This window comes from Polyergus mexicanus, unplaced genomic scaffold, assembly GCF_030449975.1.
Source record: "Polyergus mexicanus isolate NDT 795.1 unplaced genomic scaffold, iyPolMexi1.0 SCAF_15, whole genome shotgun sequence".
Classification (NCBI taxonomy): Eukaryota; Metazoa; Arthropoda; class Insecta; order Hymenoptera; family Formicidae; genus Polyergus; species Polyergus mexicanus.
This window is the reverse complement of record NW_027223335.1, coordinates 1,963,084-1,980,131: the sequence shown is the minus strand read 5'-3', so window position 1 is coordinate 1,980,131 and position 17,048 is coordinate 1,963,084. Positions and strand designations below refer to the sequence as shown.

The 17,048-nt window shown below is 39.9% G+C and overlaps 1 protein-coding gene across 5 annotated transcripts in view; it reads left to right on the top strand.

The window, feature by feature from the left end:
* Sema1a (semaphorin 1a) overlaps nt 1–17,048 on the top strand; it is a 210,009-nt gene that overhangs the window by 182,973 nt on the left and 9,988 nt on the right. For all 5 annotated transcript variants that reach the window (XM_070308477.1, XM_070308479.1, XM_070308478.1 and 2 more), the window contains 7 exons: nt 7,223–7,319; nt 9,660–10,069; nt 13,605–13,693; nt 15,082–15,223; nt 15,651–15,999; nt 16,096–16,709; nt 16,787–16,997. In XM_070308477.1, the coding sequence (XP_070164578.1) occupies nt 7,223–7,319; nt 9,660–10,069; nt 13,605–13,693; nt 15,082–15,223; nt 15,651–15,999; nt 16,096–16,709; nt 16,787–16,997 (1,912 nt within the window). The remainder of the gene's footprint in view (nt 1–7,222; nt 7,320–9,659; nt 10,070–13,604; nt 13,694–15,081; nt 15,224–15,650; nt 16,000–16,095; nt 16,710–16,786; nt 16,998–17,048) is intronic.

The following is a 17,048-nucleotide window of genomic DNA, read 5'->3' as shown; positions in this document are numbered from 1 at the left end:
CGATATATTTCAATTCCGACGAGAGTAATTTCTTATTGAAAAGATCGACGTGATTACGGTCGCGTGCTTAATTTAGGAGATATTCCGATTGCTTTAGAGATTTGCTCTCTCTAATGTACCGCTGCAACGGATTGCATTCTCGCATTCTCTCTCCACTGCATCTGCACGCAGTCGTCTTGATGTCGCGTTATCGAGCATGTAATTCCCTCCGTAACGTTATCGGAAGAATCTATCGATCCGATTCGATTGTGATATCGACGTCATCGAGGACATTCGTGCCGTCCGTCAGTGAAGTAGTGAGAATTTTTGCGCAAATTTTTTTATCGATAGAGATCGAAATACAAACTACTAAAATCAAAATAATTTTACAATATGTGTTACGATTGAAGCGTTTAAAATTTATCTGCTAATATATATCTCTCTTATGCTAAAAGAAAGAAGATAAAGATCTCATAGACCCTTAAGATCTTGTACCATTCTGACTTTTGTTATAGCCGATAGCTGCGTCCCTGTCGTTCGCCACCATCGTATTCTTTTCTCCGTCCTCTTCGAGTTTACATCGCTAACGAGAGACACAATCGAGAGATACTTTCGCTTCTCGGTCCAAGACGTGTCGCGAATCCGTCATTATTCGCGGATCTCTATCGGACCGGGAAATATTATCTCCCGCCTGTCTCGCCCAATCGTTTGTTACGCGGCTCTCAGAGAATTCGGGATCGTGAAAATACTTTTTCCTTCGTTAGTTTTTCCCGTGTCACGAATAATTATTTCCCGGATGCTCGCGAATCCAATACCGAAGCTATCGATCTCGCGAGAAAGCTCGAAATTGTATTCCCGATTTGCAGTTCGCGATTTTTTCAAAAATAAATTATCTATTTTTATATTTTTATTATTATAAAGCGTGACTTGGAACATTTTGAATGGACTATATACTAACTCTACTCATGCCAGTTCTATTTCAATTGTCGCCTTTAGCCATCCCGAGACATTTAGAGAGAGTTATAGTCCATCAAGTTCATAGTTTGTAAACTTCACTTTGAATATGAAATTATATCTAAGCGGATATACATAATTACGAGTTATATAGTCTTGATGCGATCTAGTTATCAAAGGCTTCATACATTCATACTAATTATCCTTCGTATTGGTGCCTTTATCTGGATTATTCGCACAAAAAATCAATTTTAGCCGATTTAAATTTTTTACTCGCTTATTTTTCAACCGCCGTCCCGTGCTCTCGTTTTTCCGTCTAGTTTTTCTCTCCTACGAGCTCTCGTGGGATTATCTTGCCCAAGAAGAAGCCACGTGTTGTCCCAACGAAATTGAAGTGCACCCGGCAGGCTTGGCTAACACGACGTAGACCGCGTGTAAAGGGACGTTCGCGTAGCGTTCGTCTGAGAATAGTAAGAGTTCCACAGGCTGGGTTATTTTTCGCAAAGCTCGAGAGCTTGCCTGGGAGTCCCATCGCGCATGTTTCCCACTGTAAATCGAGATGTCTCAAGCATACGTAAAAATCTAGCTCTTAATTTAATAAAGGCGAAAATGTACATCCTCCTCGTGTTATTAAAACGAGACGATAAGACGCAAAATTTCATATGTATAATATTTATACATTAAATTAAATTTTTTTACAGAATCCAGTATGTGTTCTGTTCCCCCCCGAAATATTTGTAAACAAGAAACATCAATTACAATATTACCTATTTATCTAATTCGGTTTGCTTCATTCATATCTTATTTCTCTACTCTATCGTTATTATTATTGGAAATGCCGATGATATAGTAGTACTACGAGTTACTTAGTTTAATTTACCTATAAATTTCTCGGTTGAAGATGTTGGTAACGAGATCATCCTGTAAGTAGGATCGTTGGAGCTATCCGCGAATTAGAGCGAGATTCGCGCGATACTTAAAACTTTTATTAAATCTCATGTCTTTGGACGTAAGATCTCTCATCCAATCTCGGATGTTCACGACGTTCTCTCTAGTCGAATCGTGTTCTGCCAATAGGGATCTAATCGCGAATGTTATCATGTCCTAAAGCTCGACTTAAGCTGCACTTTTTATCGATAACAGTAATAAAACGTCGTAAGTACACTTCGTAGGTACACTTGGTAGCTGGGTTGATGGTCTCGTTCATTAGTCATAGTCGAACCCGTATCTCGAAGCCCCGAGTACTTTCGCGTATACGTGTGCGTCGAACGAGAAATTGCGGAGAAACTGCCTTTCGGAGCGAAGAGGAGGAAGGAACGTTAAAAAATAATGGCTCGCCCCAGTTGCCGCGGCACCCCAGGCACGTGCGAAACTTTAATGACTCTCGATTGGCGACGCGATGCCGAAGGGGGGCCTCATCGGGCCCCCCGCCCGCGTCCACTTGTGTGGCGTACCGCGCGAGAGGTAACTCGTACTTCCGAGGGCGAGAAGAGTCGATGGCCGCCAATCGACGCAATCGCGATCGGCACGCCGCTGAGAGATCGGAAATTAGGTCTCCCGTATCGTCGCGTGTGGCACGCGTGCGTGTGCCGATGTGTGCCCCGGAATGACACGTGACAGGACACGATTCGTACCGACTGCGTGTCAATAATGCGGTGCGCTTCTCAATCGGAGGATTTTAGAATTGAAACGTGATATTCTTCTTTTTAATATTTGCTACAGCGTGTTACAATGTTTCTACCGCGTTACTTTAATTTTTACATATCCGTCTACAATCATTTAAATTCTCCATCTTTATGTATATTTTTAAAATTGATATATTTTTTAGCTGCACATTTATATATACATAAATTCTGATAAAATTACCTGTAATATTATTATTATGTAGATTTTATAAAAGCTATCATATATGAACTAAAATATTTTGATTTTATAGATTTAATCAATTTTAGCCAATTTATTAATATAGCCAATCTATAAATAGTTATCGTTGATTTGATAAAAACGCCAATAAATGACATATATATATTTATTAATGAAAATCTTTCGGTACAAGAGTATTGTTATAACATGTAATCGATAAATCGACGATCCGCGATTTTTCACCGTTGACAAGGACGTTCATTCAAACGCAACTGCCAATCCTGAATAAATCAAATTGCTTCGCATATCACCCATATCATATAATCGCGACACGCGTAAATCGTTTCGCGTCAGTCGGATTAACTGACGGAAGATGCGCGGGCGTCCACCGTGATCGACGTCGACACGCAGGAGTGGCTCGATCTTAACACAGGAACGATCGTGCGTTTAATTGCCATTTCACGAGCTATTCCGTCTTTCTTGATAAGCAAGTCCGCCCACCGGTCACGGACATTCATACGCCATCGTTTACCCCGTAAAATAGCCAATCCATCGTTTCTCTCTCTCTCAGAACATGCGATCAATGTACCTTTCTCTCTCATACAGTCCTCTGCATTTTCCCTTTCCCCTGTTATACCTTCCTTGCCATCTAATGCTCTCTCGTACGGGGAACACGTTTTCCGGAGAAGTTCCATCTGCGAAGTTTGACGGGCGAATCGTAACTTTAGACGCGTTCAATATTTTCGAATCGCAGCACTTGGCCGAGCGGGCCCGGAGAAACTTATATACGTGATTTGTAGAGGCGGCTCCCCCGGAGGTGGGTGGTGAACCGGATAAATCGACTTCGGTCAATTTTTTAGCATTCGACGAACAATCGTAGCTCTCGTGGAGCTCTCGGCGCTTCTGATTGTATCACTCGACACGGTTTCTCACTGAAATATTGACTTCCGGTTATCGGTTCCGTAAAAATTGTTATTAAATTCATGAGAGGGGTGAGATAGCGACCCACGGAATAATAGCCGTTCCGTAATACTTGTGATAGATGAACGGTTGTTTTTACGGTTTTACAATTGCAGGCCTTGTTTACGGATAATCGTCATGATACAAGAGAAACAATTACGCTTGTATAGAATTAATATATTTTTATATTGATGGCAAAACAAAGTAGAAACGAATTATTATTTGTGAGACAAGGTACCATTTCGACACGGATGGATTCGGCCGTCAGTGTACGTATCCCCATGATACAAGTTTTTGTGCTCTGCCGGCAGCAGCGTGAAAGCCGATACATGTGCGCGGCTTGTATTTTGTATCGGCTTTCACGAATATCGGAGCGCCTCTCGTTGCTCGAAACTTGACGTTAACCGCAAATGGCTGGCAGATGCGAGGTTCCATCGTTCGCCGACGGGACGGCGGAACAAAAGGAACGGAGAAAAGGACGATGGAACGAGGACGACGAATTTCCTACGGGCTAATGGGGCTCGTATTGCGTATCCTTTCAATCGAAACTTCTCACTGATCGTATCTCAAAGTATCGCGAACGACGTTTCTAAAGAATCGGTTTCTATAGATATCGCGATTTCTGGAAATGTATCAAGAGAGATATTTAAACATTTACAGTTTATAAAAATGTGCAGATTGTGTATCGCGTCTCAAGTAAATTTTCACGTATTTAATGCACGTATTAATATTCCAAGTGTACAGTCGATTTATCAAGAATACAACATGTTCAAGTTACGATATCGATCTCATTTATTCTCTCGCAGCGAGAAAATTTTATTAATTGTGATTACGATATAACGGATTTTTGAACGGGGAAATCTAAAGTCAGATTTACTTGGTCGGGGGGGGGGGGGCAGTCTTACCGAATCTTTCTCGCCGGTCAATTATCCGCTCGTACATTTTTACAGGACGGCGAACAAATCTGTCGCGATCCGCTCGAAATCTCGCTAATCTGCCTCGCGTCCGGATCGCCCTGGGATCTTCAACTTTGCGCGACGTGCGATTGGAATCGAATGGCTAATTTTAGGAAAGCGATAACCGAGTAAGCTCGGGAGTTGATGGGAGTTACGGGACACACTACGGTCCGTTTAATTTCGAAGGCAATCAGAGAAAGAGGATAGGGATAGTACGTTGCCTCTATTTAATCGTCCGTCGATCCATCGCACGTCCTCTCAGCTTCCTCTCGCTCCTTTCTGCTCTGTACACGTCACCCTCCTGCTTGGTCTCTATATCAGCTAGATGCCCATCCATCTGGTCTCTTCCTTTCTCTCTCTCTCTCTCTCTCTCTCTCTCTCTCTCTCTCTCTCTCTCTCTCTCTCTATCTATCTCTCGTCCGGTCAAGCGGCACGAATGAAACGCTCGGCAACATGACGTTAATTCGTTTCTACGGCAAGACGTATGATGCTTCCGATAATGGCCTGCTTCAGTATTGCATCCGTTCATTGGCAGTGTTGCTGTTGTTGTTATTGCTCTGTATATCTGACCTAAATTGCATGCACCGGATGAGAGAGCACGTTTTCAGTCGTAGAAATCGATTGGCATTGATATGCCTCGATAATAATCGATCTTGGACGAAGAGAAGACGATTTTGGAGCACGTATATCTGAGTTTAAATGTTTTCCATGCGAAGGAAAATATGTAATCGAGCGTGTTATATAACAAATTTCGGCAAATATAAACGATTAAAATGCCATACAACCACAAATATTTGTTAAATAACATTTAAAAAAAAACAATTGGCCGGTTTATTTTTTAAATGTTATTATTCAATAAACATTTATATGACATCTGACGCTAGCCTGCTTGCTACATATATATATATCCATGATTAGAATTATATAAATGAGATATAAGAGGGTGATTCAGTAGTTGACATTAAGTGGCAGTTGAATGTACAAAGCCCGGAATGATTATCATTCGTATTTCAATAAATGAGATTCACATGCGTGGTCGTTTAATCGTATTTTAACATAGCGTAATTAGCTAGATTATTTAAACGTTTGTTGCAATGCTCTTCAAATTACATTGTAATTGAAATTTTATTCGAGCTAGTTGATGAACGATTTAAGCAAATATTATATTTCACGTAAAATTTTGTCACTTAATCGCCCTTAAAGATGTCAATTTTTGGGGAAAATTTTCACGAATAACACACAGTTTCATAATAACGAATAAAGTATCTCTTTCTCCAAATAAATATTTATTTTTTTATGAATTGTTTAATCGTTGTAATGCACATTCCTTGCTTGTCTATTACGATTGAATGCGCTAGATGTATTTCTACCTCTGGTTTGAATTACGTTCGCCGGATGTACAACTTCAATCATTTATATTGAGTGACATCAGGATACGGGCTCGTCTGATAATTACACTTTTAATTGAACGGCCTGTTTTCGCATCGACAGCTCGATGACATTGGAATCTCGAGGTCGAAGAAAATTTCTTAATTGATATTTGTGCGACACAATTGTTGTGCTGCTCGCACACGAGGAAAGCAAAATCGACGATGTGCATCTCTCGATGCTAAGAAAACTTGAGCACTTAGAAAAGTTTTATTAACGCTTTAAGACACATTCCTCATATACGAGGATAGATTACAATGTATAATAATTGCGACTTGTTTATCGTAAAATATTATTGTATAACATGTTTTTCTTCTCTCGTATGTTCCGCTAATACAATATATTCTGTTCAATAAATTAATGTTACTCCCTCACTATCGCATCGTCAGTAGCGTTGCAGTTTATGTGTATGATTCGAATTGCATGCACCGGATTCAAGATTGCTGCGATCGACGCTGATTGCTCCGGAAATTTCTGCTTATTACACTCGGGACTTAGCGAGGCATCCAGTAATTTCGTTTTGCGAATGCTAAACGTAATTATTTCCTTGTTCGAAGCGTTGGAGCAGAAAAACGATTTTAGTTCTTAGAAGAAGAAAGTTTAAGAACTTTAGACAAAAATTACGAAAATAGCAATTCTATTCACAATTGTTGTCGACGGTTTATTACGCTCGAATTCGACGATATCATTCTTAACACACTGATAGAAAGAAAAAAAACTCATAAAACAGCATTACCGAGCTTCGCGAACGACGGCCAATGGATAATTAACGGATAATAGAGGGACGGGTTTTTTTTCCGTTTTATAAACCAGGTCATAAAGTTAAGGGTGATTGCTCACAGTTGATTCGCTAATGATCGATCGGCATTGTTCATCGGGCTCGCGGTCGAAAGGAAACTTATTACGCTTATTAAAGTCGACTTCCGGCCCAGTTGCAGGGCGAGGGGGAGGGAGGGGGAACTGTCGTCGGCTGTCACAAAAGAGCACAACGTCGACGGCTAATTAGATAGAATAAGGTAATTCCACTTTTCAAGATAGAACGAAAACTAATTCGAAACCCGTCCTCTGCTTTTCTTTTCCAGGTGCGGAGGATGTGTTCAGGTTTACGGGCAACGAGACGCACACAGATTACTTTCGGCTGGTGCTCAGGGACGGGAACTATCTCCTGGTCGGCGGAAGGTAAATAGAGGATTCATTTGGAGCGAGTGCTTTAATTAAAGGGCCGCTTCTTCTTCTACTTCTTCTTATTCCTTTTTCCCTTGGTCCACTCTCGCTCCTACGTTTTCTCTTCGCCCTCTCGCCTATCCATCTTCCGGGGTATCGTTGCATCGCTGTCCGCTCAAGCGTGTGAGATCGACGGCGATCTCAAGATAGATCGAAACGTGTAATCCTCCTATACCTATGGTATATTCCATGTAAACTCGTTTTATCGTGTAAATTGAATACTCTTCCTCGAGTATATTTTTAATCCCATTGGTTTAATTTTTCTCGCGATTAAAACCGATCTGAAATTTAAATTGACATATTTCGTATATGCGGAAAATAATGGTTAAATCTAATTGTCTCAAAAGTTAAAATTTTATTTTGATTAGATTATATATTGATTATAAATGTTAGCGTATTATACTCTAGAATGTATGGAGTTTTGATAACAGGGATTGTTTCGTCGTAGGAATTGATTATAGGTATTGTTTCTTCTCATAGAATGCCATAGAATGCTCTTCGTTCAATAATTATGAATTTCCCGTTTGACAACAATATTGTTAATCCTATTACAAACTTCAAAATGTATTATTAATCGACGTTGTGTATTAATCCAAGTTCTATTGAAATTTTATTACACAATATATATATATATATATATATATATATATATATATATATATTTATTATAGAAAAATCAACGTATATTAAAATAAATACGCATCTAAATATGTATTTATATCTCGAAGAAATTTGTATAATATATGCACGCGTTGCAATTCGTATGTTCTATTTATTGAGAGATAATAAATAATCAGTTTAGCTCAATATACATAAGCAAATTATTGTATAGAAGTGTACATTCGGTAATGAGATAATTAATCATGTAACAAATATAACAATAGGCGTGTCATATTATCGCGACTGTTAGACCATATTCAATTGATCATCGATGGCCGATTAAACCTCTCGGATCTTTATCGTTTGCAATAACACGAACGATAAATATTTCCTGATACAATATCGTATAAATTTTTCTTATAAAATTTCGCGTAAAAATAAATGTAATCAAGTTCATTAAGGGGACAAATTGTATAATCCTATCAAGATCTAGCCGATACAATGTAAAATAATTGCAAATACAAATTGCAGTGATTATAAATGTATAAATTGTATATATATAAATAGGGCCTTTTTGATTCGTCATTAGGGGATATATTCAGACGATTCGATTGTACCTCTGTATCGATCGATTAACGCGCTTTCTTCCTTTTCTTCCTCTCTCGGATTCTCGGGCTTGTATATAGGATAAATCTATTCATGTCTCGTGTACGCTGAATGCACGCTGTTCCAACGTTGAAATCAGTCGGCGACGATAATCAGGTCGTACACGGATTAAACGCATTATGCGTGAATGAACTCTCTCCGATATATATCTCGTTCGTTATTGATCGGATTACGCTAATAGCTCAGCCGATTTGCCAACATCGTGTACACGCTGTATCGATATGAAAATTCGTTTCTTGTTATACATGACACGGGATTATATTAAGTGTATAATCGCGGGATATTTCGAATTATTATTTCACGGTCGGCAAAAGACGCGATCTCTCTCGTGCAGAGATATTCTTCCCCTTTAAAATGCTTTTAAGCATACGGCAAGCTGCTTAACGAAGAAGAGTTAACGATCGACTGCCGAAACTTCAAGCGCCGCTTTCTCGGCTAAAGCCCAGCTAACTAGAGAATCTTTCTCCTCCATTCATGTCTACTTTAAGCATCAGACTTTGCAATTTGAAAAAAAAAAAAACTCTTTCCTTCATCTCTATTAAAATTCTTTACTTCTCTGATATTTGGTATAATAATGTGAAAACCATCAGTAACATCATTAATTATTATATATAATTTAAAATTTAATATTATTATAATTATTATTATTTTAATAATTTTATAAAAAAAAAATTTATGTACATACATAAGGGTCCGACAGTAAAGGTACAGGCGTTGATTATGCACATGTTTTACAATTTATTTATTTTTTTTGAGATTCTTATAAATTATATACGTAATAGTTTTGAATTGCTAGTTTAAAAAAAATCAAAGTTGCGCGTCTGTAAGTTTGATACTAAATATTTAACGTATTAGTTTTGGAATCTTTTTTTGTACAAGAATTTTTCTCTAGAGAAAATTTTCTCCACAAGAAAATTTCATTTTTATGAAATTTAAAAAGAAATTAATCTTCAACCATTTAAAACACATCCCACAGTTCTCACAAAAAGTTTTCATTATTTAATCAGATATCGCACGATTTCGTTTCAGGAATCTCGTACATAATCTTAGTTTGACCGATTTGACGGAGCAGCAGAGGCTAACCTGGTACTCGACGGAGAACGACGTGAAAATGTGCGTCGTCAAGGGCACGCCTGAGGAAAACTGCCAGAATTACATTCGCATCTTGGTGAAAACCGGGTCGAACAATTTGTTCGTGTGCGCCACCAACGCCTTCAAGCCTATGTGTCGTGATTACACGGTGCACGCGGGCAACTACACGATGATGAAGGAGAAAGGCGGTCAGGCGAGGTGTCCGTACGATCCGCAGCATAACAGCACCTTCGTCTACGTCGACGGTGAACTCTACACCGGCACGGTCGCCGATTTCGCGGGCATGGACCCGATCATCTATAGAGAACCGCTGCAAACCGAACAGTACGATTCAATGAGTCTGAACGGTGAGTGAGAGAGCTAATTCAATCGTCAATCCTCGTTGGCCGTGATTGATGACGCTTAACGATCGCGTACCCCTGATTTACATTGAAAGTCGGTGGTTAACTCTGATCGTAACTCTGGATATCAATTTTCATCTTCCCAGCGCGCTTTTGCCATTAATTCGACATGGCGACAAGTGCGGTTCGTGAAGTCGATAGTTAATGATCGCAACTCTAGATATTAATTTTCATCGCGGCAAACTGTAGATTGTCATTAATGCGGCAACATAAAATATATAATATAAAATGTATAGAATAATATATTGCTTAAAAGCGAAATAATTTCTGACGTTATTTTACAAAATTAAGATTTATTCGGAAAAAGTGTTTACAGGACAAAGTCTTTATTTCAAAACCAAATTTTAGTTCAAATTATTTTACTTATTCATCATATTTTCTTTTTATATCTTTTAAAATAGCGAATATTGTGGATAAAATAGTTTTATATAGCCGTTAATAATCATAAGAATAAACTACGATTAAACCAGGACCACCAGGCTAATTGAACCATCCGAACACGATAGACGGCTTATAATTAGAGATGCAATAATTTTGTATAATAATCCAATTATTATTTTCCAATTTCGAAGAATTATAAGCGACCGATCTGTTATATTCGTATTATCTAAAAGTTTGCGTTTCTATATCGGTATTCAGTTCCAGTTCTGTGCGAACTTTTCTTAACAATAAGACAACAGTTGCTTTTATCGAAAAAGTATCTCTGTAAGTTTATAGAAAAAAGTTATTGAGATTTATACTATATATATATATATATTCAAAATTTAATTTAAAAAATTTAGAATAGAGTTGGGTTAGCCTAAATATTATATAAAAATAATTAATTAAAAGGAGTCTCCTATATGAAAAAGAAAGATTCCCGAATAAAGTAAATAAAACTACGCAAAATTTTTCTTCAACATGCGCAACTCAAATTTTACAATATGTTTGCCAAATTGCCATCAAAGCGACTATATTATATCTCATTATCGTTCTCACATGCGGCTTTAATCACGTCGTTTTATCGCGCGCCACCAACTTCTGAAATTATCGTATTAATATTCCGGCACGACATAATTGTTATCCATTATCGACCTCGTTACACTGCTGTCAAATCTCGTGATACCTCTCAGCCGGAAGGTAAACGCGTGTCTGAATGTTTGAGAGTCACGCGGCGGCTCCCGCATAATACAAATCCGTGTCCATTAAAGTTCAACTGCGAGTCCGATTCAATATTTACACGCCAAGTTTCGGCTTCCAGTGCGCGCTCCGCGTCGACTTTGAAAATTCGACATGCGCTCCGGGAAATTATTCAGAAATGTCATGCTATCGAATCGCGACCGAGAGTGATCTTTTTCCCCTTTCTTCCAATGATAACTCTAATCCATACGGTGTAATTTCGAGATTAACCGCGCGGATACGTGATTCCCTGAGCTCTCTCTCTCTCCTTACTCTAAGATTACTTCACGGAAATTCTGAACTCGTGTAACGAAACGCCGCCTTGCCATGTCCACCGGCACAAAATTTGCCCTTGAGATTATAATATGCTTCCGTTGCATCGTAATACGGACACCGTGAGAGAAGCGTGATTTTTTTTAATTGATAAAATGCCATCATGATTGCTTCTCTGAATAGAATGACACGATGTCTGAGATTTATGCGCGTATTTGTATATTTTTAAATTTGGTATATTGCGTCGTAAGTTTCTCTCTCTCTCTCTCTCTCTCTCTCTCTCTCTCTCTCTTTTTTTTACTAAAATATTAATTAACGTTGTAAATGTAACAGATTTTTATTGTGCTTTTTGAAAAATCGCGCTGATACATGATATGATGTCTACTGTGATTCTTGCATCTTTTTTCATCAAGATATCAGAGTTCATATATTCGCTTGCGCGTACAGGAACCTCCTCTCCTATTCCCTCTCCTTGCTTTGTGGATTTAATAAATTAAAAACTGGTTTTCTCGGCGTTATATACCACAGTGTATTATATGAAACTTCAAAGTACCGTCTTCTCGTCGTGGCGTTAAAATTGATACGTCACTTTGCTCGAGGCGGAGATGTCGGGGACCTCCGAGATCCGCTAGGGTATTTTAATTGAACGGTATACGAGAACGCTAATCAAGTTTCTCCATCCGTTGGACAATATTGATTTTCTCTCCGTCCGTCGAAAATTCAATTCTATCCCGCCGCGCTCGCCCTATCCACCCCGTCGTCCCTCCGACAAATCGCGAATCTAAAATCTCCGGACGATTGGCTCCAAATGAGACGCGGACTGACGCGCGTGACGTCTAGAGATGCATTTTCTTAATCGGTCGCGGAGGAAAGGTGAAACCGGGAGAGCGAGAGAGAGAGTAGCGCTTCCTTTTTCGAGAAAGGTCTCTATCGTGAATTTTCTGCGGCACTTTGTCTCAGCGGTGGTGCAGTTAAATGCGACATGGGTCGCAAGGCGAGGGAAGGAAGCGAGCAAGGAAGGAAGAGAGGAAGGAAGGAAACGAACCGGCGGTGACAGATAGAGAGAGAAAGACAGAAAAAGAGAGAAAGAGAGGGAGAGCTGGAGGAGAACTCTCTCGCCAAGGGGTTGGGTAAAACGAGGAGAATTTATGGGGCGGAGAGCGACGGGTCGTTCGGATATACCTACGTGGCACGGCGAGATTAATATTACTTTATGAATCCTAAGAAGCTTATGAAAACCCTGTCAAGTTAATAAATCGATAAAGTTTTCCCACTTTATCGGGCGACCGACCGAGACGGCGGAACCGCGACGTGGCGGCGGCGACAACGCTTTACCGGGCGACGGCGTTGAAATAACCGGGAGAGAAAATAAAAGGGCCCTTTATATACGCGTAGCCGGCTTATATTGACGATGAAAGTTGCCCGGAATACGCGTGTACTGAGTGTCGCGTATGTACGATGCCTTCAACGACAAGGAAACGTCTCGTTGTAAGTTAAACCTTCGCGTCCGAGTCGTAAACTCTTCTCCGAGTATACGTTTTTATTTACTCTTGCGCTTCGCGTCAATTATTTTACCGATCAAATGATCAGCATGCAAAAGTGTCGTACATAATTCTCCAACATTAATAACGGGCTATATGTCGTTTGTCAACGTGAATGTCTTGGTGTATTTAACTCGCCGTAATAACGTTCAATTAATTATCGCGATTATGTTGAAATTAGTTGTACAATCAAGGTAAGCATTTGTTAACGTAAATAACCGTACCAGCGTCGTCATTAACTTCTCGAGCCACTCGAATGTGTAAGAATTAATGTTCACCGCAATCTCGAATAAAAATGAGAGTTTTTAAATAAATCGTGCCGAGGTTTCCCCTCTTATTTCCAGGATACGTATGAGCGTTGTCTGCTTTATTACACACCATCGATTGCGTTCCAGTAGGTGGTTATTACGCTCATTTATTTATAAAGGGAATTTATGAGGCCATTTATACTATCACCGCACGCGGTGGCAATAGTAGTTAGTAATAATGGCTACATATTCTAATTGCAGCACCGAACTTTGTGAGCTCCATGTCCCAAGGAGATTTCGTCTACTTCTTCTTTAGAGAGACTGCTGTAGAATATATCAATTGCGGCAAGGTAAGAAATCCTCGGCAATTAATCATATGTATCTATACGTTACTTGTATAAATTTTGAAAATAGGAAAATCGCATGAATACATATATAATTATATTTATATATTTATTGTACAGGAAATATGTGTTGTATTCCGAAAATTTCAAGTTTCACGAAACATAATACACGCAGTTGTATGTTGTATTTTAATAATCGATCGTGCAATTAAGGGTAACGATACTAAATAGCATTAGTTTCGCCCAATCAACATTTGCGTCACTTTTGCAAATAAGATTTAGTATTCGCTGTCTCTTTCTCTAAAGCTATATATATATCTTTCACGATGATTGAAATTTGAAGGATAAAAGCTCGATCATGACTATAAAAGTCCCATCGCGATATTTTGCTCGTCGAATTAGCGTACGGTCAACGGATAACAATGGGGTAGAAGAATCGCGTCGCGCGGATAAGATTAACTTTTGGAGTCGGATATAATACGCACCAGAGTTTCGCGAAAGTTCGTAGCCATTCTGTTATTCTCTCCGGTCGATTTTTAACGTCCGAGTAAGACGATTACGCTTCGTCGTTTTGCATTGAAAATCGGCTTTTAGAGGCGCGTCACTTCCTCTTTTACGTACACACATAGACACGCTCCATCTTACGGGCGCGCCGCGCCCGCGGCGGAAAGTTGTGGGCGTCGGACTCATCGTAGCTTAAGCCAGGCTCGACTTATTGTCAAAGATTGCGCGCGCGGAACCGAGCTCTCCGTGCTCTTTGATAATGACGCATAATTTTATATGACGAGCGGAAGATAAATCCGGGGAGATCTCAAACGGGAGAAAAAGTTAGAACGCGGTATTATAAGTGAAGATTGCGATTCCTCTCTCCCGCGGCGAGTGTCCCGGAGAAATTTTATATTATTCAGAGAACACAAGTTTATAATCTCGACAGAATCGAGATCTTTGACATCGCGGATCCTAGCGCTTTTTATTTTTTTTCTCTCTTTCGTTTTATATTTGTTTACGGGCTCCTCGCGAAATATACCTTCTATTTTAATTATGGATATACGATAAATTTTCTTCTATTCTTTATCTTCCTTACGTGATCCAAGGTACATCTCGTGAATTATATTTTCTCGACAATTTCGGAGGGTTTAATATTTTTAATATTTATTTCGCAATCTTTCACACAATCTTTACGCGACGTTTGTGCTGCCGGGAACGTGCGTGTCATTTTAATAACGTGCATAAAAACTAAAAATTAAATTACCTCGTTCGTCCATTCATTTTTCTCTTACGATTTTTTTTTTTTTTTTTTTTTTTTTTTTTTTTTTTTTTTTTTTTTAAATAGAAATTCCTTATTTCACACTTTTCACAGTGAAATTTACGAACGGCAATTTTCACGTTCGCAGGCCGTCTACTCTCGCGTAGCGCGAGTCTGTAAATACGACCGGGGTGGACCGCATCGTTTCCGTAACAGGTGGACGTCCTTCCTGAAGTCGCGTCTCAACTGTTCCGTTACCGGAGACTTCCCATTTTACTTTAACGAGATACGTAAGTAGACGGTTATATGTTCACGCAATGAATCTCGTGTAAGCTCTTTAATCTATCATTCTGTCCGAGTATAATGGACCCTTATTCATTCCTCTAAATTTTGCTTTATGATCAATAAAAGAATCTTAATTTTTCATGCATATTTATGCATTAGGATATATTGATAAACATGTTCAAAATCACTGACATCTTTTTATTCATACGTCTTTCTTTTACCCAGTTAAATGCTTGATCCACTTAAATTTGTTTCGCAGAAATTCTTTCAATTTTCATAGTAATTTAATACTCATATTGATTTTTATGTATTTTAGTATAAAAATTCTTTAATTATTTGAGAAATCTATCATTAATGCTTATTTCAATAGAAATGTCATATCGATGAGGATACGTTCTTCTCCAAGTAATTTGAAAACTATTTCGATTGCAGAATCAACGACCGAACTAATATCGGGCCAGTACGGCGGCACATCGGCGCAACTCATCTACGGCACCTTTACGACGCCGGTGAACAGTATAAGCGGTTCGGCGGTGTGCGCCTTCTCGCTGCAGGATATCGCCGACACTTTCGCCGGTAATTTCAAGGAGCAAAGCGCCATGAATTCCAACTGGCTACCGGTGCAGGACACAAAAGTGCCGGATCCGCGACCCGGCCAGTGTACCAACGATTCGCGCACGCTACCGGATCTGACGCTCAATTTCATCAACACGCACTCGCTGATGGACGAATCGGTGCCAAGCTTTTTCGGCCAACCGATCGTTATACGTACTAGTTTCCAGTAAGTGAAAATCATTCAAGCGATATCGGAAATTTGCTTATTCAATCGTATCGATGATAGAGATCGCATTGATAACATGTTTCTATGCGAATTCAGTTACAGATTCACTCAGATTGCTGTGGATCCTCAAGTGAAGACTCCAGGTGGCAAGACTTATGACGTTCTCTTCATTGGCACGGACAACGGCAAGGTGATTAAAGGAGTGAACGCCGAATCCGCTGATTCTCATCAGAAAGTCAGTCCGGTTGTGATCGAGGAGATACAAGCTTTCCCGCAAACGGTGCCGGTTCGCGGCATCAAGGTAGTCCGAGCCTCGCAGGCAGGCGACGGCCTCGAGGACGGTCGATTGGTCGTCATCGCTGACAGTCAAGTACAGGCGCTAAGATTACATCGATGCTACAGTGATAGGATATTGTCCTGCGGTGAGTGCGTCGCCCTGCAGGATCCATATTGCGCCTGGGATAAGGTGGAGGGCAAGTGCAGAGCGTTGGTCGGCCCGGCGTCGACGGATGCCAACAGGTTCCTGCAGAGCGTCGCGACGGGGACACACACATCCTGTCCGCCAGGCAAAAGCTTGAACAAAGATGCCGGAAGCGTCGGCGCTATATCCGCCAACAATAACAAGTTTCCGCAGAACTCGATATCGAATAAAGACAATCCGGGCGGCGAAATTATCAATATCACGCAGGAGGAGGACCAGGACAACTCAGGTACTCTTGGTCTACGGGTCGTATGAATTCATTCGTCTCTTTTCTGCATATTTGAATTAATATTTTATTATTTGCAGGTCCGGAAGTATCCGCAGCTGACACACCTCCTCCACAATACTCTGTGGAAACTCTAGTGATGGCCGTGGTGGCCGGTGCACTGGCCGCATTGTTCGTTGGTTTCGTGGCCGGTTATTTGTGTGGCAGAAAGTGTAGAAAAGACGAGGACGATAATTTACCCTATCCAGACACGGAGTATGAATACTTCGAGCAACGACAAAACGTGAATAGGTAGGACATTCATTTCGATGTTAAAGAAATGGACTCTGCGGAGGAATAATT